General features: G+C 44.0%; 1 protein-coding gene across 4 annotated transcripts in view; it reads right to left on the bottom strand.

Moving 5' to 3' along the window:
• nbeal2 (neurobeachin-like 2) overlaps positions 1 to 22,725 on the bottom strand; it is a 31,601-nt gene that overhangs the window by 7,741 nt on the left and 1,135 nt on the right. Inside the window, exons 1-32 of one of the 4 annotated variants that reach the window (XM_035635138.2) lie at positions 18,313 to 18,510; positions 16,736 to 16,824; positions 16,358 to 16,522; positions 15,728 to 15,809; positions 15,299 to 15,411; positions 15,009 to 15,091; positions 14,279 to 14,364; positions 13,881 to 14,184; positions 13,618 to 13,724; positions 13,185 to 13,259; positions 12,222 to 12,305; positions 11,889 to 11,987; positions 11,109 to 11,752; positions 10,885 to 11,017; positions 10,412 to 10,531; positions 9,972 to 10,302; positions 9,689 to 9,771; positions 9,509 to 9,601; positions 9,146 to 9,311; positions 8,364 to 8,497; positions 7,446 to 7,605; positions 7,063 to 7,165; positions 6,703 to 6,853; positions 6,352 to 6,507; positions 6,045 to 6,204; positions 5,216 to 5,304; positions 4,383 to 5,090; positions 4,102 to 4,286; positions 3,765 to 3,921; positions 2,537 to 2,680; positions 1,221 to 1,544; positions 102 to 251 (exon numbers count right to left, since the gene is read on the bottom strand). In XM_035635138.2, coding sequence (XP_035491031.2) covers positions 102 to 251; positions 1,221 to 1,544; positions 2,537 to 2,680; positions 3,765 to 3,921; positions 4,102 to 4,286; positions 4,383 to 5,090; positions 5,216 to 5,304; positions 6,045 to 6,204; positions 6,352 to 6,507; positions 6,703 to 6,853; positions 7,063 to 7,165; positions 7,446 to 7,605; positions 8,364 to 8,497; positions 9,146 to 9,311; positions 9,509 to 9,601; positions 9,689 to 9,771; positions 9,972 to 10,302; positions 10,412 to 10,531; positions 10,885 to 11,017; positions 11,109 to 11,752; positions 11,889 to 11,987; positions 12,222 to 12,305; positions 13,185 to 13,259; positions 13,618 to 13,724; positions 13,881 to 14,184; positions 14,279 to 14,364; positions 15,009 to 15,091; positions 15,299 to 15,411; positions 15,728 to 15,809; positions 16,358 to 16,522; positions 16,736 to 16,824; positions 18,313 to 18,342 — 5,508 coding nt within the window. In that variant the 5' untranslated portion in view covers positions 18,343 to 18,510. Of the gene's footprint in view, positions 1 to 101; positions 252 to 1,220; positions 1,545 to 2,536; positions 2,681 to 3,764; positions 3,922 to 4,101; positions 4,287 to 4,382; positions 5,091 to 5,215; positions 5,305 to 6,044; positions 6,205 to 6,351; positions 6,508 to 6,702; positions 6,854 to 7,062; positions 7,166 to 7,445; positions 7,606 to 8,363; positions 8,498 to 9,145; positions 9,312 to 9,508; positions 9,602 to 9,688; positions 9,772 to 9,971; positions 10,303 to 10,411; positions 10,532 to 10,884; positions 11,018 to 11,108; positions 11,753 to 11,888; positions 11,988 to 12,221; positions 12,306 to 13,184; positions 13,260 to 13,617; positions 13,725 to 13,880; positions 14,185 to 14,278; positions 14,365 to 15,008; positions 15,092 to 15,298; positions 15,412 to 15,727; positions 15,810 to 16,357; positions 16,523 to 16,735; positions 16,825 to 18,312; positions 18,511 to 22,725 lie in introns of those variants that run through there. The other 3 variants (XM_047336705.1, XM_047336704.1, XM_047336706.1) reach the window with 3 other exon arrangements.

Genomic DNA, 22,725 nt, shown 5'->3' with positions numbered 1-22,725 from the left:
AATTTATATATATATTGAGAAGAAAACAGTGGGAAATGTCAAATCGATAATCCAAAATGTTAAAACTTCATCTCAGCATGAAGCCTGAGAGGTCTCATAACCTGGAACTTTGATTTGCTGTCAGATCTGTCTTTGTCCGTTGTAATGGCCGTGCTCATCAGGTCATCGAAGCAGGAGTTCCAGAAATTGGACATGATATCATGGCTCCTCCCGAATGTGTCGAGTTCATACTGCTCCATGGTGGGTTGAACCTAGAGCAAGATTATCAGCGAGAGAAAACACTCAGTCACACAAAGACATAAAAATATCACTAATGGCACAATCAAGTCTGGGACTAATCTCCATTGTGGTTCTTGATGTTGAGTACAAGTGACTAAGAAAAACTGTACAATACACTGTCAGACCAACATTTAAGAAAATATTTATCTATTTTATGTATCAGACGATATTTCACAAATGATGCCTGGTTTGTTTTGTTTTGTTTCCTCTTACTATCTCACATTGTACTTTAAAAGCATGAAGCTGCACAACAATAAATAAACGACCCTTCACACATATATTCAAAACAAATACATAGGCTAAACAACATAAACTGCGAACACATACACACTTATACATACATATATGTGTATATACATATACATGTGAGAAATAAGCCTGGTCCCAGTGTTAAAAACCACCAGGGCAGCCAAAGTTATGCCATAGTGGCTTAACGTATTGCAGGATCCGTTTACAAAAGTAATCTAAACAAAACAGATTTATGTACATGCACTGTCACACAGAGAAAAGATAAATCTACGCTCAGCCAGTGGTGAGTGTGTCTGTTTGGCATCAGTTCATAAAATATCTCAGCTTCAAGTTTGAGCATAAACTGACCTCTGGCTAAAATACACTGAAGGTCAGCTAGAGAAAAAAGAAAATCTTTGGCTGTTTTCCTTCCTTCTTAAACTAGTGATAGCATTTATTTATTTTTAACTCTGCATTAGATTGTTCAGCCACCCACTGGGAGTTAAGTGGTCAGACCGGGAAGTCAGATTGCAAAAATCCCAAGTGTACACTAAAGTTAAGAAGACCAGCGCCAGCGGTATCTGAAAATGGATGGTTGATTATACCTATACTTAGTCATAACAAAAACATACAAGGAGCAGCCCTAGACTCCCTAAACTAAAGATAAATGACATGAAATTTTATCTACGTAATGTCAGCTGACGCACACTGACCTGGTGCTGATAGAACCCCTGCCACTCCAGCGTGTGACTGTAAACCTTAAGGTCCTGGGCAAAGGTGGGGCTGCCGTTGGTGATGGGCAGGTTGGGTAGCAGGTTCTGGAGGGTGATAGGGTCGGCGTGCTGATCGAGCAGAGTTCGTACGACGGGCACAAGCTGGGAGAAAATCTCCGGATTTGCACAGTTGGTGCCGTCCGTTACTCCTCCTGGCCACAGGGGGGCGCCCAGCTGCCCCAGGAGGAAGCACACCTCCTCCCAGCTCAGACACAGCACAGTCTGCAGGAGGCTGTGGAGCTTCACGTAGGCCATCACACACACCTGAGGAGCGGCAGTGGGTAAATAACGTATTAGCTTTAAACTGAAAGTTTAATAAATGTATGATGAACAACGTTCATACATGCAACGGTGTAAGAAACGTTCTGTGTGTAAAATGGCACCTATACTAAATAAAAGTACCAATGTATGATCAACATCATGTACTTACAGTATCAGGAGTACAAGTACTCCTTATTTTGATATTTGGACCCTATGGCTCTAAAGTTACTATATATCAAAATATTAGATTGTTAATACTGATTAGTTATTCTAAAATTATATTTTGTTAATAGATAATAGATAATTTAAAGTTTTTACATACTTTCACTGGCTTCATGTATGATCTGTAAATTAACTTTAGAGAGAGTCATTCTGACATGTAGTAGTAGTATTTAGTAAAGTACAGACCGTCAAACTGTACAGAAAGTGCAGTACTTTTAATAAACTTAGTTACTCTCCCCCACTAGACTTAATACAGCTATGTTAGTACTTCTTAAAATGTTTAATCTGTTTGTATTCGCTCATCTAAATTGGCCCAAGGCTCGCTTTATTTCCAAGACCCACTGCTGTGATGTTAAGGTCCAGTTAAGTTAATTTATTTCAGACCTGGCATTTGGAAAAAAACAAATGGCTTTAGGCAGAGTTGTACCACTTTGGAGATGAACACAACCAGCAGCCTGCAGCAGCGGCAGCCGCAGCAGCACCCATAAGTCTGAGAGGAGCTGCCCTTTCATACAGTACACTCCCTCAGAGGAATGACTGCAATGTCTTTGAAAAAGAACCCGAAGCGTACAAGGCTTGGTATTTCTTGGTAAGGCTTTATCTGAGTGAACTTATCAAGTTGAATAAAGTCTGTGACCTCTCAAATTTATTTTCTGCAGAGTTCAGTCTTGGGTTTGGAAAGACATGTACAGTGAGAACCTTTTTTTTCTCCAATTTTTTTTAAACATTTTTTGTGGGTGTACTGGACATGACAAGTTGTGGGTGCAACTGACCTGCGAGTGCTGCTGCTGGATGTATGCGGTGATGATACGCAGGCCAATTTGGGCCATTTCCTTCAGTTCGGTGTTGCCTGGGCTGCCAGGGGTGCTATGCCAGGCCTGCAACCTGTCCAGCAGGTTCACCACCCCCTCAAATATCTGCAATACAACAACGGCTGTCAAAACAAGGACACAACAAAAGACCTGTTTCCACACCTTGCAGCAGCATCTATGACAATCTAAAGCCATTCAGTACATTAAATACAACTTATGCTGCTTTCAGATGCCACCACCTCCACCCGAACTCTACTCTCCACCCTGCATTGACTCAAGGGTGGGACGTTCAACATCGCAACTGACCTCAAACACACCCAGCTGCTCCTGTTGTGTATTTACTTTCTAGTCACTGACTCCTTCAACATCAAAATAACTGTATGATATTGTTAATATTTCTAATTGAAATACAGCCCCACATCCCAATTATGTAATGTGACTCTGAAGATTGTTGTCTTTCTAAATATGTCTACTTCATAGGCCCAACATAAAAAAAAATGTTCAGAGGTTTATGTGTAACTGTTTAACATAATTACATCCATAATAGAGACAATATACTATGGTGAAATGAAACAGTTTTTTGGAAGAGAACAGCCCCGACTGTTCTTCCCTTGTCGCTTCACAACGTGTGCCACCAGCTCATTCACTGCAGAACACTGCTGCATTTATTTTTGGCATTAAGGTTGGATTGAAGAAAAACTCAAGTGGACTTTTGAGCAGAGGACCAAGCATTTCAAATTCATCAGTAGTTAAAATTCCACTGGTGATGTGCAATTACAGAAAGCCAACGTAAAGCACTAAAACAATCCCATTAGTCTAATCCCTATAAAAATTGTAATGACGAGTTGTAATGACAACCAGTTGTGGCTTTACAGGGTTTTACGTGCCAGACTATTTCTTGGCTGGGAGCTTTATGCTAAGCTAAGCTAACTGTCCATTAGTGGTATCAATTTTGTCATCTAACTCTTAGAGAGTGAAAACAGTGGAACAAAAAGATTTAAAGTAGTCTCATCCTATATTACTTGAGCTTCAGCTTGGTAAATTACGTTCATCTAAGAAGTCCCACGCTTATTTCCATAACTGTCTCTGGTGTTTTTACAGTCAACCAACCTTTTTATCAAGAGGGAGACAAATAATGCGTCAGTGTATGAACAGTATGTGTCAGGTCAGGTGGAGCATGTGATTATACCTTTTCACTCCACAGCGAGTGGTTGTCTGTTCCCTCGGCAAACAGGAAGTCCTGCAGGAGCCTGAGTAGTCGAACCAGACTGGGACAGAAAGGCAGAGACACTCCTTGGGCATCCCTCAGGTCCGACAGTGACGACTCCAGCATCATCTCCAACAAACTGGATCACAAACAAACTCTGAGTACATCACGTGGTAACATTTGTGGATATTTAGACAAAAGAGGTGACACGGCTGAAGGTGTGGTTCAGTTAGTTTTTCCATTGCGACACAGGCTGCAGATGCAGATCTGATGTTTGTGTTCTCTGAGGGGGAGAGAGATTGTAGAAGACATCACTAACCTGCGTTTGATATCATCAGGAGGGCGGACCAGTTGGCAGGATGAGCCCAGCTTGGTGAGAACAGAAAACACCTGTCCTCTCTCGCGCCACACCACGTCCCCCGCCACCTCTGCTCCGCTGCCGCTCCACAGCACGGAGAAGATGATGTTGGTGAGGATGTTGCACAGCTCCTCTTCAGGCGTCTGCTGTAATATAAACACAACTAAGTCGCAAACTTGCACAATAAATAACTAAATCAATACACACATCATAACAGGGATGTGAAAAAAAGGGAGCCATACCTGTGGGTTGGACGTATTGGAGATTGTGTCTCCGGTGGGAGGGTCTGTCCCATAGCTCGTATCATCCAGCACATTTGACAGACTGGAGCTCTTCCTGGGTCGGAGTGGTGGAAAAGGTTTGAAGTGCTCAAGAGGCGATGGTGTGTTTGTCAGACTACCTGCAGGAGTGTGAGCGCCCGTCTCTCCCATGCCTCCTAGCTCCAAATCTAATGGTGATGTACCAAATGGAGAGAGGGGCTGGTACTCCCTACCCTCTCCATTGGGGCAAGACGAGCTGATATCAACTGCATTGGAGATGGAGGATGATTGGCTGCCCTGGTCCCCTGAATCAAACGACTTAAAGTGGAGGGAGGCAGTGAAGTTTTTCAGTGGGCCTCCGCCTCCACTTTGAGGCGACTGGGATAAATCAGAGAACCCCTCAGAAGTGTCCCGCTGGCCTCCTTCATCTTCCTCCTCCTCCATGTCCTGGGAAGTGCGGTAGCTCAGGAACATGTCAGTGCGGGAGTCCTCTATGACCAGAGCCTGAGCCCTTTGCAGCTGCGGCCGATAATTTGGTTCAAAGGAGCCATTTGTGCTCGATTCTGCGATGCTCGCAGTGTGGGATGCGTAGGACTCTTTCACGTAGAGTTTGGTGAGAACATCCTGCCAGCCGGGCTGCTTAGCGAGCTGCTTCACATAATCCTCGTTGGAGTAGATCAGATGAAAGAGCTGGGGTGATATCAGACAGGAACAGAGGGAGAGAGCATGTTTTCATTACTGAAATGATAAATAGGCTCAGGCTGAAACTGCCTGTGGCAGTTTACGCAGACAATGAATCATTTGAGCAGACTGACCTTGCGACAGACGTCCAGGCGCACTGGTAGCTCAGCTCGATGGGACAGACAGACCACAGCCAGGAGGTCTCTGAAGTTGGGGCTGGCGTCTGTGGGATAGCAGCAAATCTAATTTCATTTTAAAGTGCATGAAAGCCTTCTGCTATACATTATGGGATCTTCCTTACACCTACTTATAATGTTCTGTTATTAAAACAATACTTGTATCAAAGTTAAATTAAGTTTAAGTTTAATTAAATTCCTGTGCTTGTGATTTTTCCACTGTTTCCCATCAGTGTGAAACGTGATAACAGACACTTCCACAATACGCACCAATCAGAATTCAAGGTAACACTTTATTTGCCATTATGAAATATGTCTTAAAAATGGACTTTGGTATAAGATTGTTCTAAATAAGCTTAGTTGGATATCTTGAGTTTATGAGCAGATGCAATGGGAATTTCTCAAAAGAACAGTTCCATTTTCATTCAAACCAGAGTAATTATAAATTCATTAATTATTTATTATTGGAAAAATCATACAGTATACTGTAAACAAATCTCACCGTTTTGCCTGTTGAGCTGACCTGAAAACTTTATTTTACTTTAGGAAATGACTAAACCCTAACCCGAAAGGAATAACATTTATTGGCCTTATGACCTTGACCTAATGTAACCACTTTCACTTCCCTCATAAAGGCTTAAACATAGTAATTCGAAACTCTGGATGTTTTATTTCTAATTTAAAATGCGATTGCTTCTTATTCATTTGTAAAGATACTTTTTTTAGGTGCTTTAACATTCATACAGGACTTTTAAAGAGCAAAGGAAAAAGTCTATCTCATCATTACCTGTAGCAAGGACCTGCTCGTAAAGACAGCGAATGGTGATCATGGTGACAGGGATCTCTTCAAGGCAGCAAACCAGGCCAAGGTAGCCGAAATCCTTCAGCTTGATGCGCTGCTTGTTTCGCTCAGACACTCGCTCGCTCTTGAGGATTTTGTACAAAACCTGCAAACATCGCGAGGAAAATGTGAGACTTTTTCTTTTGTTTTGACAACAAATCACAGGGACGTTTGCATTGGAGTTGGCCGGCATGTAGCTGTCAAGGGAGAAGCTGAGGCATTTTAAGAAGTGGTCCAATGAGTTTTTTCTCACCCTGAACACCCTCTCTCGGGCCTCGTCTCCGAAGCTCGGTGTGAGCAGCAAACCGTACAGCTGCTCCACACCCCACTCCAGCAGGACGGCCTGCACCTGCTCCCGAGGAGGGCTGCTCCTCAAAAGCTCATAGAGCACATCCAAGGCCCTCACCACCTGATTGGGATGAGAGTGAATCATGAGGTCAGAGCGGATGAGGTGAAGGAAGAGGAGGAGGCTGCTAAAGTATCAAAAAATGTGTTTTAGGGAGAGTATTTTAAGGAAAAGGGGAAAAAAAAATATGTTAAAAAGGTCAACTTATAACGAAAATCAAATACCTAAAGAAACAGACATAAAACATATTTGTACAACCTGCTGCCCCTCTCCTACAGTCAGGATGTAGGCGAGGACACTGTGAAGCTCCTCTGGTGTCGGAGACTTGAGAAAGTCCTTCAGCAGCGCGAACAGAGCGGTCTGGATTGTTTGCTTCTCTTCAGACAGAGGGCTGCCATCCTTCTCCACACTGTGATCAAAGATACAGTAAAGAAATAAATCATTCTCTTATGACTCACTGTATACAATAGTCAAGAACAAGCCTTAATCCCTTATGAATACCTAAACTTTGATTTAAAAACAAAAACAAAACTTAACTGCAGTTTCAATCTCTAAATAAACAGGAGGACAACTGCATCCTAATTTGAAACAACCAAAAATGGGAAGCGAGATGTTCACCTGTAGAACGTCCGAATGGTATCGAGAATGTACTGAACCCCGTACTTCCTCTTCATGCGATGCTTGCCTTTATTTATCACAGTTGCCAGGTACTGCACGTGTGCTTTGGAAAGAAAAGAATACGTTTGTCAACTGCCTTCTGGTTGACATTTAGAAATGTCAGACCAATATACGCAATTGTACCACAAGGAGTGCATTACTCGACAAAACTGGGCACTGTGGCGCAGACACATATTCACTTTTACTCCTTGCCATGGCTTGAACTCGAAACATTCATGTATTCCATCTCTGCTTTTCGCCTCCTCTTACTCTTTTCAATCTTGGCGTGAATATACGTATAAAAAGGGCCACAAACGGCTTCGGCAGACATGCTTGGGCCTTACCCAGACACACGGCGAAATGGCTTTTAGTCCAGATGCGGAAATCAAAGAGCAGGTGCTGGTAGAGCTGCTGTAGGAGTGGACTGTTGCCCTCGTTGAAAACCTGCTCCAGCAGCAGCTGACATGCCATTAAAACGTCCATGTCCATCATAGTGCCTGGAACCTGCAGGGGAGTGAACACAGAGGAGTGTGTTTGTGTTTAAGTGTGTGTTCATCTATTTGGATTTATCTGTGTGCAAGTGTTGGTGCAGCCTTTGTTTTTAGTAACACTTAGAGGCAAATGCACTGTTGCACTCACTTGAGATCATATGCACTAACCCTAACCCTAAGTATTTATGTTTTGTACAGCTGCAATTTTACCTGATAAACTGACCAAATGAACTAAATAAAAACTTCAGCTTCTACAACGTGAAGCTACACTATTTCCTTTAGATATTAGTAAACTCAATAACAGTAAGTTGCAAGTTATTGTCATGTATGTGGGTTTCTGTCTCTGCCTCCACCTGGCAACCCCATGTGACTATTCGGGCACCGTTCAACTTACAGGATGCTCCACCTTAACGTCATATATTTCAACATTTCCCATCATACAACAAGCATGTCTGTGCAACCTTTGAGGTTTTAAAAGATTCACATGATCCAATAAAACCGTTTTTTCCTAGATTTCAACACATTTCCAAGCAACAGATTTTGTAGATGATATACTTTGTTCTCATTCAGAGAGACCACGCAATCTGACAAAACAACCCCCCCCCCCCCGCCATTGTGAAAGAACCACTGCTGTTTCGCCAACACCATATCCATTCATTACACAGCAATTACACCGCAGCAATACAATAGGAAAGGTCAACTATTCCCTTTCAGATGTGTCTCGCAATTAGTGCCCACTTGCTGCAGCACACTGGCATACAAGGCACTTACTTTGCTGAGCATGGCTCCCATGATGCTCGGCCCGTGGCAGTGCAACAGGCTCTCTTGATTTACAGGGTGATGACGAATCAGGTTTTTCACCATCAGCAGGAAAGCTGCAATGCTGTTTCTCTCCAGCCTGCCCTCTGAGAGAGAACAAAAAAAATTGTGCAAAACAACTTTGAAGATTTCCTGTGCTACCCGCAGTTGTACGTATGCATTACAAACCACTATATTGACATTATCATATCTCAGGATCACTCATACGCCGTGTCTTCGAGTATTTGTCTCGCTTCTGTTTGACTCCTTTTATTTATGCCTCTTTTGATGCAGAGTAAGATTCTGTGAGCTCCTGAACTACTATTCTTCAGGCGTGTTTTGACTATGAATTTGCCATGATTGCACAATCTTTAAAAAACGTTAATCTGATGTATATTACGTAACATGCCTCATCTGACTTTGTAGCATTTCCTGTTTGTCCTTGCATCATGCACCTAGCTGCACATTTGTTCATTTATCATCATCAAAGTGTTTCTGTGACCTACATACATCTAAGTAAACAGATAGTTGTTTTTTTTTATTTGGTTTTGTGATACCAGTTGAAAGATTTCTGCCAAAGGGTATATGAATAGAATTTCATGCTCAAAGCATATTTAGTATTTCCAGAAATAATGTCCCTTTCCCTGTAGTTTATGTGAGTCCACCCTTTTAATCAAGACATTGTCATTTGCATCTAACATTTAATGCAGGAAAAAGACAAACACTGTGAATATTTGAACTAAACAAAAACTGACCTGCAGACTTGTTCAGCGGCAGCAGCAGGGCAGCGGGGCCTCTGGGGGAGGTGAGTTCTGGTCCGAGCAAGTCCGAGGTCTCCTGACCACTGCTCTGCTCGGCCTCGCACACCTGCTCGATCAGGGGCAACAAAACCCCTAAACCTCCCACCACATTTACAACGTCCTGCAGAGAGAGGGGGGGGGGGGGGGGGGGGGGGATCACTCATGTAATCATCACTCATGTAATGTTTTTGTTTACTTCCACATCAAGCTCTGCTTAGATCAGAAATGGAGTAAAAATTATTTAAATCAAGTTCTTTGTTACCTTAGCTGTATGAATTATACATCACATCTTAAATCCTAATCATGAAAGTTTCTAACCTTGATGTCCCAGTTGACCACCCTGTGTCCCGTCAGCCTGCCATCATATTGGTGATTGGGAGACAGGTCCAGACATATCTGGCTCTTAAATGCCTGAAGAAAACATGCACAGGTGTAAACATGGTATTTTTCATAATTTACACAGTAACAGCATTGTAATACAATGTGCATGTTTCATACCTTTGGAGTGTAGTAGAGCAGAAGCTTGCTGTTGAGATCAGACAACTCTCCATCCGCTTTGAATAAGGACACGTGGTTTGGGCCTGTGACGGAGAGCAGAGAGCAATGTAGGTTATAAAATATGCAATTTATTTGAGCACTGTGATTTTTCTTTACTCCTGGATTACTGTCCATTTGGTTTAATGTAGAATTTACCTAGAAGCTTAAATAATGAAATGCTCAACGTGTAGAGTATATTATGCATACATCAATATTTGCATTCTAAGCAGAGCGTGACCTATACCTGCAGCATACAGAGCTCTTGTCTGGGTGTGCTGCAGAGCCTCGTGGCAGATGAAGGCGGTGCCAAGGAGGCCATCCAGAGATGTGGGTGTTCCCCACTCTGTGTCCTGCAGTCCCGCTGGGATGGTGTGCACAGGAGACTCGCCTGCGGAACCCCAGTGGCCTCCTGCCATGGAGGCTGGGAATGACTGGGAGCGGATAAGGGAGGGGGCATGGGCAGGGAAGGCAAACTCAGGCGAGGGGGTGGAGGATGAGGTCGTGGGCAGGTTGGGGGACGTGGTGGTGGTAGTGGTCCGGTGGCCTGCAGAGCCGATGCAGCAGGAGGTAAAAGGCTTCAGGGTCAGATCCGTGTGGGGAAGAGACAGAGGAAATTAGACGGATAGAGAGGAAGTGGTAACGTATGTTGATGGTCAGAATATGTTAGACACCAGTGTCAGTTACCTCACTGAGAGAGGGAAAGCGAAGCTGAGCAGTTTTACGTTGCTCTCCATCGATGTAGACGGTCACCAGGTTCTGACCAAATGGGCGACGGCCTGGGATGTGAACTATAGCCACTGAATGCTGTGATGAGGACGACATCGAAAAAGGGCACACAAATGTGTGTCAATGCTGCAATAAGGTTGAGTTTCAAGTTTGATCCTGACAAAAGGGCAATTTTTGCATTGAGAGACCAGAGGAAACAGCCACAGTTCACAGCTTTAATTTAACCATACTGATAGACCTCTCCAGCTACAGTACTTGTCTCTTCAGGAAGCCCATGCTTCAAGGTTACCGGCCTAGACAATGCAGTTTAGAAAAATAATGTACTGTATGATTGTCTCCTTGATTGAATCTATTTTTATTTGGGACAAGCTAAATGGGGACAAATGTTGGCCAAAATCCTGCTGTCCTACTCAGTTTGTTTCCACACTCACCCAGCGTGAGTCAGTGAGTGGGTGCTCTGGCAGAGCGACAGCCATGTAGTCTTTCTTAGTGCAGACGGCCACAACCAGCACACCCTCCATGGTGAAGAAGGCCTCCAGCCCTGTTCCACTCGCTGTGAAGAAACTTTGGAGAGAGAAAAAAGTTTTTTTCAAGTCAAAACTTGTACAATGCTCGCAGTTCAAGGCACATTATCATCTGCACTGTATTTATCTACCTGTAGAGCTGCTTCCTGCGGGGCCCTTTTCCCATATCATGCTGAGAGTTGGCGCGAGGTCTACGGCTGTTGGCGAACTCCGTGTGACAGGAGGGGAACTCCATGTTGAGGCAAAGCCAAGCGTGAAAGGCAAACCCGCTGCCTTGCCAGCGTTGGACTGTGGGCACCATAATACCAGCCATGGGGGGTGTGAGATCAAAGTACTGCAGGGCACTGTCCTGGCCTTCCCTGGCTGCTATGGCCGAGAGCACTCGGATGACGCGGCTGCAATAGGGATGCATCCTGCCCGCTACTGCACCATTTTCCTGATCAACCCTGAGCAGTCTGAGCAGACTCTTCAGCTCCTCTGGTCTCAGACACAGGGAGCCCAAGTGCTGCAGGAGACCCAGGAGAGCGTCTGCACATTGCCTGTCCAGACTCTGTGGCTGGGAGAGCACCTGCAGCAGAGCCCCCACCATGCCGGCCTCCACAGCCACGGTGCGACAGGACAAGGAGCCGCGACACACGGTGGCCAGCCACTGCGCCACCAGCAGTTGAAGTTCCCTCTGGCCTGACAGGTCAGGCAACCACTGCAGGAGCAGCAGCAAGGGTTGGTCGTTACTAATGCCAAGGTGATGAGCGTGGGCATGCTCGCCCTCCACTGCCTGGAGACAAAGAGAATGAAAAATATATATAGAAGACATGATAACAGTTTCAAAAGAAACAGGGTCATAAATAAGAGCAAATTGACTTCTACTATCACTGCACTCAGTGGGGATAATCAGGAAAAGAGTGTTTCACCATGTTCATCAGCTCCTGCAGCAGCCTTTTTGTGGGTTGACCTTGACTCCTCAGCACATCAAACAGTTGGGAGTAACCAATCCTCTCCTTGAAAACCTCCTGAGGGGAAAGGAGACAGAAATAGGCTGGAGAAAGCTGCTCCACAGGGGACGACTAGTGGCACACTTCCAGACATTGGCAGGGAATACAATGAGAATTCTCAAACAAACGGAAAACAGCTTTCTTCATCAGGCACTCATTTTTGCTGGCATTGAAGGCGCCTTTCCACTACAATATTATGCTTCATAATGTGTGTACAGGAGCATGATCATAGATGATCAGAAGGGGCCTTACCTTTGCAGAGGGTGAGTTACTCATTAAAGCAGTGAGGACTCCTAAAGCATGAACTGTAATACTGTCAGATCCTTTCTCCAAAACCTGCATCGAGATTAGGAGGTAAAATCATTGACCGCGAATGCCCAAAAAAAGGTAAACATTTGAATTGCACATGACCCAAAAGATAAACAATTTAGATGTACATGACATTTCTTTATTTTCAACACCACACTTAATGGAGTCAACTGCATGAAAGTAAGTGAACTGGTGCACCAGCCACCAAACAATCGGCTCTTTGTTAATTAATGAAATGTTCCAGCATGCAAAAAACCAAAGCCAACCACCAAAAAAAAAAGATTGAAGCAATCCCTAACTATTGGTGGAAAGTAGGCAACATCAAACATCAGGACACGATCCAGGTTTTTCATACAAGCACCACCAGCCACACGATACAGCAGCCATAGTTCGAGGAAAAGAAAAAAAAAGAGGCATGCGCTGAACAACCACCATTTCATGCACCATAAAAAAACCAGATCATTCTCTGGCTGCCCAGTGTTGTCAACAGGGAATTCAGCCTCTAATTAGGAATGTGACATAAATAAACACTCCTAAACAAGCAATGATTAATCCTGACAATATGTTTGTTTTTTTTAATTGATTAATTTTAACTTTCCAATGTGCACAAGGCTAACGGCAGATTGCCCATTTAAGTAACAGTAAGTGACATGCAACATAGGCTGTAAGTGGACCTGCATTCCAGATGGACTGATACAACAGATAAAAAGGGAACTCCGGGCAACAACTATCGCGTTTAGCCGGGGCTACCTGCTTTATTTACAAATGAGTGAGACAGACTTCCTGCCTAAAGCTTCCTGTTTAAACAGTTCGGTAGCAGTTAACGACGTGGAGACGAGGCTGAGTTTCCTGCCGACAGACCAATATCGACACTAAGTGGAAGGGGGTGGGTGGGGACGGCTGTACCTGGTCCACTTCGACCTCTGTGAGTAACTGTGTTGTGACCTCACGCTCTGGTCTACGCCTGTTGCTCTGTAAGAGCTACAGGACACACACACACACGCACCCACAACAAGACATACGACACAAAGACACAGACAATTAGACAAAAAGTCCTCTGTGAGCGGTCATGTAGACAGGTTTGATGCTGGTCCCTCCACAGCTGCAGCATGCATGTGAGCAAAACCTCAGCTGGAAGTTGGAATTCATGGGATATATTCACACTGACCAAACGTTGAAAGAAGCCAGAGAGCAGATGTGACATTCAGGGGCAAATAGGCATGACAACAATAAAATAGAAAAGGTGACAGACTGACAGACGGACCAATTGACAGAAGGACAGATATGAAGAGCTGAGGGAGCAAAGAATGTTTAGAGGGACAGGGGTCAGGGGTCTGACCTTGCTGTTCTGTATTAGCCTGAGGATGTGTTCAAAGCAGTTGTTGTTGAGGAAGACAGCCTGCAGGACAGGTCTGTCGGGGCACTGCAGGATCTCAGGAACAGCAGCTAAAATTGACAACAAGGAGGAGGTTGACTCATCTTATTTATCAGACACTGGGGGAATTGATTATTTTGCCTCCACACTGATTGAGAGAGATTTTCTTTTTTAAAGGAATGCTTTTGCTCACTCTGCTAATCGAGACCTAGTGGACATGGTCTTACTTAGCATTTGACTCTGGAGTGAGATCAGACTGTCTTCCCAGCTCTGCCTGTCTTGCTGCTCGTTGCTAAGCGGACGGTTCCAGTTGAGGAGCTGGAAGTAGCCCTCCAGTATCGCCCTGATCTCCACCTGACGCTCCGCAGGACTGCTGGAGTGCAGCAGGTGGATCATCGCCGTCAGACACTGCAAGGTCTGCCGCGGGAGCCCCGTGTCCTTGGCCTCAGAGGAGGTCCGGCAGCACCACGCTCGCAGAACAGAGAACAGGTCCTCAACAGAGTGAGGGGTGATGGAGAGAAGGCCATTCTTCTGAAAAACAATAGACAAAGTGACTACCCTGTAATCACTCGTCGTGTTTGCTGCAGAGTGATCACTTGTGAAGAGGAGAAACAGGGTAGCACACCTTTCCTCCGCTGATGACAGCGCCCTGGAGATGAACCAATCGGAGCGCGAGGATCTCTGGGATCTGCTCGCTTTCCTGTAGACTTTCTGTGAACATGGTGGTCAAGCCAAGAGGCAAGGTTACACAACGGCAGCTACCATTTAACCACAAAAACATTAATACAACGGGTACAGAAAATTATTAACAAAAGATTAAAGCAAAATCAGTATTTATCAGTTAGTATTTGGTTCAATGGCTCAACAAAATCCCCTTGTAATGCCACTGACGTCATCCAGGGTTACATCACATAGAAAAGCTTAAGCCTTTCTAATTATCAAAGTATTAACACAATTAGCTCTTAGCATTTCCAATTAAAACATACTATCCCGGTATAATCCTCCTTCAGTTTAGACCTACTGAAACTTGCCCAGGCTGAGATTTTCCCACTTGGCTCGCTGATAATTAGACATGTTTGGACTCTGGTGATTGAAACCTGATAATTAGACACTCGATAAATAAGAAAGTTTTCAACCAAACCCAAACATACTGAGTGAGTGGAATCAGTTTTCATCATAAGAAACAGGTTTTTGACAGTGTGTGTTTCAGAAAAAAACATTTGAGAAAAACCAAAGGGTGTCATTTTCCCAAGTCAGATACGACAGATGAGCCGTGTTCGGGCAGAAGGAACAGCATGATTCTTGTGGTATGCGAGAGATCAGAGTGGCAGAGCAGTCGAAAGGGAGTATCTCACCATGGAAGAAGGCAGGCAGCTCCTCTGGCAAGGCCAGCGGGGAGAACTTATACTTGTTCCTCTCTGGCAAGCTCACCTCCTCCCTGCAACACACAAAGCCTCAAGTCACCGCACTTTTTACTCACTTCACGCCTAGTCTGCGTGCGACTGCCACTAATACCGCTGGCACAAATGAGGTTTTACAAATCACAAAAAAGGTTGGGCGAGATCCTTTGGCCTTTGTGTGACTAAATTCCACCTCCCACACACTCACTCAGGCGATCACCAGGGTAAAAGTAACACATGCTCACCCTGCTAGGCGTCTCCTCCACGTCTGATAAGGGTCAAACAGGCTCTCACACAGCACCAGTCCATGCTGCACAACCAACTGCAGAGAGGACGGCTCCCCTTGTCCATGTTTTATCTGTCCAGAAGACATGTTTGGACACACATTGAAATGTAACCTGTTTGTAGCATCATTTTATTACCTTACTTTACTACATACTTGTCTTGTCAGTGTGAACTAGTTCTGTTAGTTCTGCATGAGGATGTCATATACTATCAGCAGGGTCAAGAGTGAAGGCCTCTCAACTGTATATAACATTTCTGCATAGTCTGGCTACAACGGCACTTGATAGTATTTTCATGCATGATATAGTGAACATGCTGTTTAGTCAAGCCGCATCATTAATCTCTGAACTCTGCACAATGTTTGAAATACTCTTCAGGTTGCTCCTTACCTGGTCCAAGCAGAAATTTAAAAGCCTGATAGTTTCAAAAACAAAACCAGGGGTCTTCTCTGGGTCGATGTTCTCCATATTCCTAGAAGTAGAGAGAAATCCATGCAATTGAGTCTGCCTGATGTTTACCCTAGTTGGCCATCTTGGATAAAAAAAGGACAATTACAGTGAATCTACAGAATGTAAGGGACGACTTCCTGACACTGAGCTGCAGCTGCTTTACACAATCTGCATTGCAATTTTTGAGAGCTGTGAAACATCTGTAATTCTGTCCTACCCTCTATCTCCATCGCCTTCTTTGAGATGATTGAGGATTAAAGTCGCTATTTTGCAAATGTAGTGTGGATTGACATTTGCATTGTCAATGTGCATTTTAATTTCCTCATAAAATAATATCTGATTGAACATTTCTTAATCATTTAAAAAATAAATCATCCAGCCTAGTTTTTAGTCACTACTAAAAAACCTAGCGCACAAAAGTTTAAGTGGCTTGTGACTGGAAATATTGCTGTTTGGCGCTAAATAGCCGTCATGACGACAACAAACATGAGTTCACATAATATTAGGGCCATTAGGAAAGTCAGGGCAGCAGTTCCACTATGTCTGTTTACATGTTCACAGGCCCCTCACCGGCAGATAATGATGAAGAACTTGATGAGGAGCAGAGGGTGCGGGATGCTGCCGCTTTGCTCCGAGGCTGTGGAGAGGTGCAGCGCACCGTGCCACAGCTGGGTGCTGAGGAACACCAGGACCTCCCTGGGAAGCAAGGGCACCTCAGAGCTGCACTCCTCCAGCCTGGGAGATTTAGAGAGGGAGATGTGAGAAGAGATGTGAAGAAGAGAGGGGGAGGGGAGGGGACGCAGTAGCAAACAGGCAGAGGGCTGCGTTTACACATAACATAAACATCTGAAAATGCTATATCTACGGAATGTCACCGGTCATCCTGCTTTGGGGGAAACAATTTTTTGATGTGTAGTTTGTGTACAATAAATAACTGTTACTTCTCACCTCCGAGGCTCCAACGACTGCACATCGATGAGCCTCTCAAAAGACGCCACAAAAGCCTCCAGCCACTGCTGCAGATAGTCCACGTCTTTCTGCAGGAAAGGGGGTAAAAAGAGCATGTGAGGCGATACAGTCATCGTCACACCTCCATGTATGCATACAGTGCTGGTTGACAACACAGCGGGTGTAAAATGTGCACGGTTACTAAAGAATTTCCAATGAAACATCACAGCTCTTTGGTCGTGCCCAGTTGCTTTTCTACTATGTAAAAGTGTTGAGCATCAAACTGTGACTGAAAACATGATGGCACTGACTAAATCTTATGACCTGCTTTTGTAACAGGATGTTGTACCTCAAAGAGGAACACATGAGCCAATTCTTTCCTTTTTCAAAACACGGAGGTTGAAAGACACAAAATCACATTGCTTTCTTTTTAAACTTCATATCAGTCATACGTTCCAAACATACTGTAAACTCGGTATGGAGCAGTAAGCATGAATTTGCAACTCTTCGCTGCAAACATGTTTTTGTATTAAACAAGACGTCCCTGCATTAACACGCCCTGATAATGTGATTTAAAGAGGCCTACAACAGTGTGAGGAGTCTAATATACAGCAGTCATTATCGCGGCTTTAATCAGCCTCTGCTGTGCAACACAACTTGCCACTCTTATCTCTCAATCTCCCATCAGACTACACAGATGACACACAGCTCACCACCAGAGAAACAGGGTCAGCTTTGCACCGAATTATTTTTGTACTTTTAAATAAAGACTATTGCAAAATTCTACAGGATCATTACTCGAAACTTGATGATCCAGACGCAGTCTGTTACGAAATCAAATAACAAAACACAGGACGTCTAGAAATGTGCCCCGGTGCACCGTGTGACAGGGGGAAAAAAAACCTGAACATTTTCATTAGCATGCACGTAAGCGCTGTTGCTGATCGTAGATACAGCAGCTTCTCCAGAGCAGGAGGTGTGAGGGAACACATGAGTCGTCTCAGACTGACTGAGTCATTGTACATAAATAACATGCCGTAAAAAAACATTCATAATTCCCTATATCAACAAGCAAATAGGTCAACAAATGGGCAACGTAGGGTGTCTATTAGAGCTGCAACAGTTAATCGATTAGTAATCGACTACTAAATTAATCGCCAACTATTCTGATTAATCGGTTCAAGTAGTTTTTATGGTTTCTTTGCTCCTTAATGACAGTAAAACTAAATATCTTTGGTTTGTGGACAAAACAAAACATCATCTTGAGGTTTTGGGAAACACGATCAACTATTTTACCACTTTATGACATTTTATGGACCAAACAACTTATCGATGAATCGAGAAAATAATCGACAGATTAATCGATAATGAAAATAATCGACGTTAGTTGCAGCCCTAGTGTCTATGGTGTCATATTATCAGACATACTCTTAAGTATTTCTAATAAGCAATTTAAAGTCAGACTTTCTCTACTACATGGAATGGAATGAAATATAATTGAAATTGAAAAACTAATGCCATTAACTGTGTGACTATATGGCTCTCCTGGTGCTGCATTAATTTCAAATGTACATTACCAACTGGCTTTGGATTGCGAGCCAGTCCATCTCTCATGGTACGCAGCTGAGCAAGATGCCAGGTTCTCGTGAACCCAGTCTCGCGTGAGCCCTCGGAGTGGTCCACGGTCAGCAGCTCAGCAGCTGCACATCGCTCCCAAAACCAGCACCAGCGTACGACTCGCTCGCTTCAAGTCTCCCAGTGTCAAGCGAGCAACCAGGAAATGACATGTCACTTTAACCGAGGCTTGTTTCCTTCCAACTCCTCGCCTCCTCATCAGACCCCTTCCTCTTTTGGTTCTAATGCTGGTTATGAGCAAATATGACAGCGATTCAATAAAAACAACAATGAAAAATAAAACTAAGGGACAGAGTTCATGAGCTTGTGTTGGAGCACAAAACAAATGTGATGAATTGAAGCGGTGAATGCCAAAATATGAGCAACAAGGATTTCTTGACGGAGAAAAGCTTAGATCATATACTTTTACCCCATCGTCGCAAACTCTTGAGACCAAATCTCGTTGGTCAGTTATTGAGAACAACAAAAAAATGAAATGACATCAATCACACACATGCTGTATACAAAAACAAATCTCTTGTGAAAACAGGAAACTCTGAATGGCCTATTGTTTTGTGCCTCCATCATCTGGACAATCAGGTATTTGAGACTTGAGTAGGAGCGGCAAGGACACACTCCTTCTGCTTTGTTTTGTTTTCTAATACACAGAAGCTCAATGAACAACTCCTCCCTGACATTACTGACTATAACAAACCTTTTTATGATGACACTTAATGGACCATGTTTTTTGTGATCACACCTTGCATAGGAGAAGTCATCATTTATTATCCTACAAACTGGATTTCACAAGGGACAAGGACACGATGTAATAGTGTTAATTAAGGCCAACAGACTTCAAATTCAAACAGCATGATTACATCTATATGTAGCAAGTACGACTTGTTTTCTAGTTTTATGCAAAATCTGAAAAAGAGCTCATGGATTGGTTTGCAAATGAGAGTTAAAACCAGTGGATTGTTCAATTGTAAACTTGGAACAGTCACAAAGTAGAAGACTGCTTTATGTCTCCATTGACAAATCCTAAAAAAAAATATCAATCACATCCAGAATGACAACTGATCAACCCCGCCTGAATGAAATCCACATCCTTTCCTTGACGTTCCATCAACTGGTTCTCCGCGACATTGCACAGAGCAGCGAGCTCAGTAATTCATTTAGCGTACGCCCGCAGAAGAACAGTCATATTCGAGACACTATTAGAACAGATGCCACGAACCAACTGTGGAGGTACCAGCCCCTATAAACAGTGTCATTTATCCCTCCTCCCGCTGCACATGGCCCAGCAGCTGTGTCGCTCTCCGCTGCTTGGCATTCTGCTTCGCTCCAGCCTCCCGCACAAGTGAAAGCAAAGAGCACTTTGATTTTCCTGCCTGGCCACTCTGTTGGTGAACAGGGGAGACCGAGGCGCACCAGGGAATTCAATCGACAGGGCTCATAATGAGACAGTGTACGCGCTGAGCTGCAGGGGCGGTTGTTTTTTTTGTTATTGTCGAATCACGACAGTGTATTTGACGTGCATCAGTTAGTGAGACAAATGCACAGGAGGATGAATAGAGCGTGGTGATGAAAACGAGGAAATATGACTTGATGTCTGTCCACAGCAAGCAGAGGAGGTGGTTTCACAGCTGCGCCCATGGTTGTGTATATTGGGTCGGTGTGTTCCATCTCAACCACCACAGGCTTTAATTAGTCTATTCAACAGTCTCTCGAGCTAATAATCACGAGCTGATCAGAGACTCCTCCTCAGCCAGCCGACATCCTACTGTATCCACACTGAGCTTTAGCAGCTAGGGGAAAAAAATGTGTCTTTGTTCTTTAATTCCACCCAGTATTATATTCACTTCCATAAAGGGTTACATTATATGAAACTTCTGAAATTTTACTACAGTTTTACTGTAGTCTGTGTCTTGAAACAGTCGTCACTTGGCAACACACACCGAAAGAAATCCTCAAAGTAATCGGTGAAGAAAATAACCATTATCTGTATCCCTCAAACTGGAAAGAGGAATCAGGTCCAGAAACAAGACACGATCTGATGAGTTACGCTCTCTCAGTGATTGGATCAGACTCTTCTGTGTATGTCCAAGCCTGTCAGGCATGAACATTTTATTTTGGTCTGCAAAACCTTCTCAGATATGAGATGTGGAGCCCTGAAATACTTCCAGTAAAGCTGGTTTTATCTCCAGCAGATGAAAGATACAGGCATGTGTATGAGCCTCTTAGCTTGATCCGAACACATTTCAAACCAGCAATAACCAAGAAGCATTAATGAATAAACATTGTCAATACAGCAAATTATCAACCCTCAGATTAATTTTTTTCTATAACTGCCTGCATGTTCATGTGGATATTTGCACTACGGGCCTGCTTCATGTCAAGATAGATACGTCAGTTTGTCTCGCAAGGGGTGTGTGATTTCTTGCACAATCAGAGGAAGCGGAGTTCCTTTATAACCAACAAGCCTGAGCATGCTTTGCTTTCTTATTAGAAATACAGAACGATGTATGTTCTCAAAAAACGATGGCATCCCTTGCCTGTTACAGCGCCATCATAAACTGTGAACTCCCATTATCGAATATATAACTGAGTATCAAGTTGATATAAGAAAACATCAATCGTCAACAGAGACCTACAAGACTAAAATATTTTTAGATTTGATTTCAGATGTGTGAGAGGGTGTGAAACAGCCGCCTGGGTGTGTTCGATGTGACTCAACAAGACGTTGAGGCCATAGCCCCTTCCAATTGAAATAATTTGCAAAAGCCTCCTTGGTGTGTGACTAATGAGAAAACATTCACCTGTGAGGTGAAGATGGGATGTGTCCAGTTTGAAGACAATAAAATAAGGAAGGGTGTCTGTGCAAACTTGACTAACAGGCAGACAACAAATAAACCACAGTGGCACCCTGACGTCTCCAGAAGAGGCAGGTGATTGTTCTCTGAAGTGGTTCTGCTGCCTTTCTGGAGCCTGTTGCGTCACAGACCGTGGTGACGTCTAGAACTGAGCTCAGTTAAAGCACTTTCCTCTGCCACCCTTCTTCCTCTACACTGCTGCACGGGCAGCAAGGGCAGATCATTTGCACACATGCAAAAACGACTACAGAGAAAGCCCCAGAAATCCATGTGTCGTCGTTCTCCGGTGAGAAGTGTCTAAACAAAAGACAGAGAGGGAGAGGGACTGTTTTATACTTTGTTCTTTTGGTCTTGATGGAATCTGCAGAGACTTAACAGTGAGCCAAGAGGCAGATCAATAAGGAAGTGGCCTCGCGCTCAAGAGATGCTAGACAGCTGTCAAGTCAGATTCAGGGCACACACACACACACACACACACACACACACACACACCGCAATGACTCTAGCAGGGAGCTATCTGTGTTAGCACCTCCAACTTGTATTGGGTTTTTTCTTTTCTTGCCGCAGCCCAGAGGAGAAGTAACGGGCTGGATTAGAAACACACTTCCTCTGGGATCTGCCCAAAGTCACCGCAGTGACCACTTGTTAGACAGTTAATGTGGCTATACACTTCTCATTTGTCACTACTGCATTTATTAGTCCAGCCCTGATCTCTGTTGCCCCCCCCCTGTTTTTTTTAAAGCCTCTGGTTGTTTTTTCTCAGTTTTGGGATGAAAGCATATTACTAAATTTTAAATGAAATTCAATGCGATATATGACTCGACTTAACCCCTTGTCAAGGCAGCAGCCCTTTAGGATCCGCTGGGATGATGGGAGGAGCGGAGGAGAGGAGTCTTCGTGCCCCGCGGTCAACATACATACATGGACATGCAAACTTGGAACGTCTCTCCATGTTTGTCCGTCCTCGGGCATGGAAGCAGATTGCGCAACACATTAAATAGTAATACTTCATCTATTCATGGCCACATCTCTCTCTTTCTCTCTCTCTCTCTCTCTCTCTCTCTCTCCTTCAAGGGGAGAGCATGGCATAAAAAGCATGTGCAAAACACCCTCCACGTGTGAATGTGTTTCATCCTTATAACAAGAAATTGCACTCCTATGAGCAACCAGAGGAATGAGAGCAGCAGTTATAACCACAGGGGGAAATGTTTGAGACCAAAGCAAACACACACACACACACACACAAACACACACACACACACACACAAACACAAACACACACACACACACACACACACAGGTTGGGTTTTCTCACCAGAGAGAAATGCATGTATTGTTTTTTCATATGTAATCTGTGAGCCACAGAGTAAATGTCCAGCTCGGAGCAAAAAGAAAAACAAGAGCTCATTGTGGCTCCTCGACATATAAAATCCCATTAAATGTTGCACAAAACGTGCCAGAGTTCAACCAAGGGAGAGAGACGGGGAGAAGAACAGGAAGAGG

This window comes from Scophthalmus maximus, chromosome 1 (assembly GCF_022379125.1).
Source record: "Scophthalmus maximus strain ysfricsl-2021 chromosome 1, ASM2237912v1, whole genome shotgun sequence".
Classification (NCBI taxonomy): Eukaryota; Metazoa; Chordata; class Actinopteri; order Pleuronectiformes; family Scophthalmidae; genus Scophthalmus; species Scophthalmus maximus.
The sequence above is the reverse complement of the archived record's forward strand: the minus strand, read 5'-3'. Positions and strand labels throughout refer to the sequence as shown.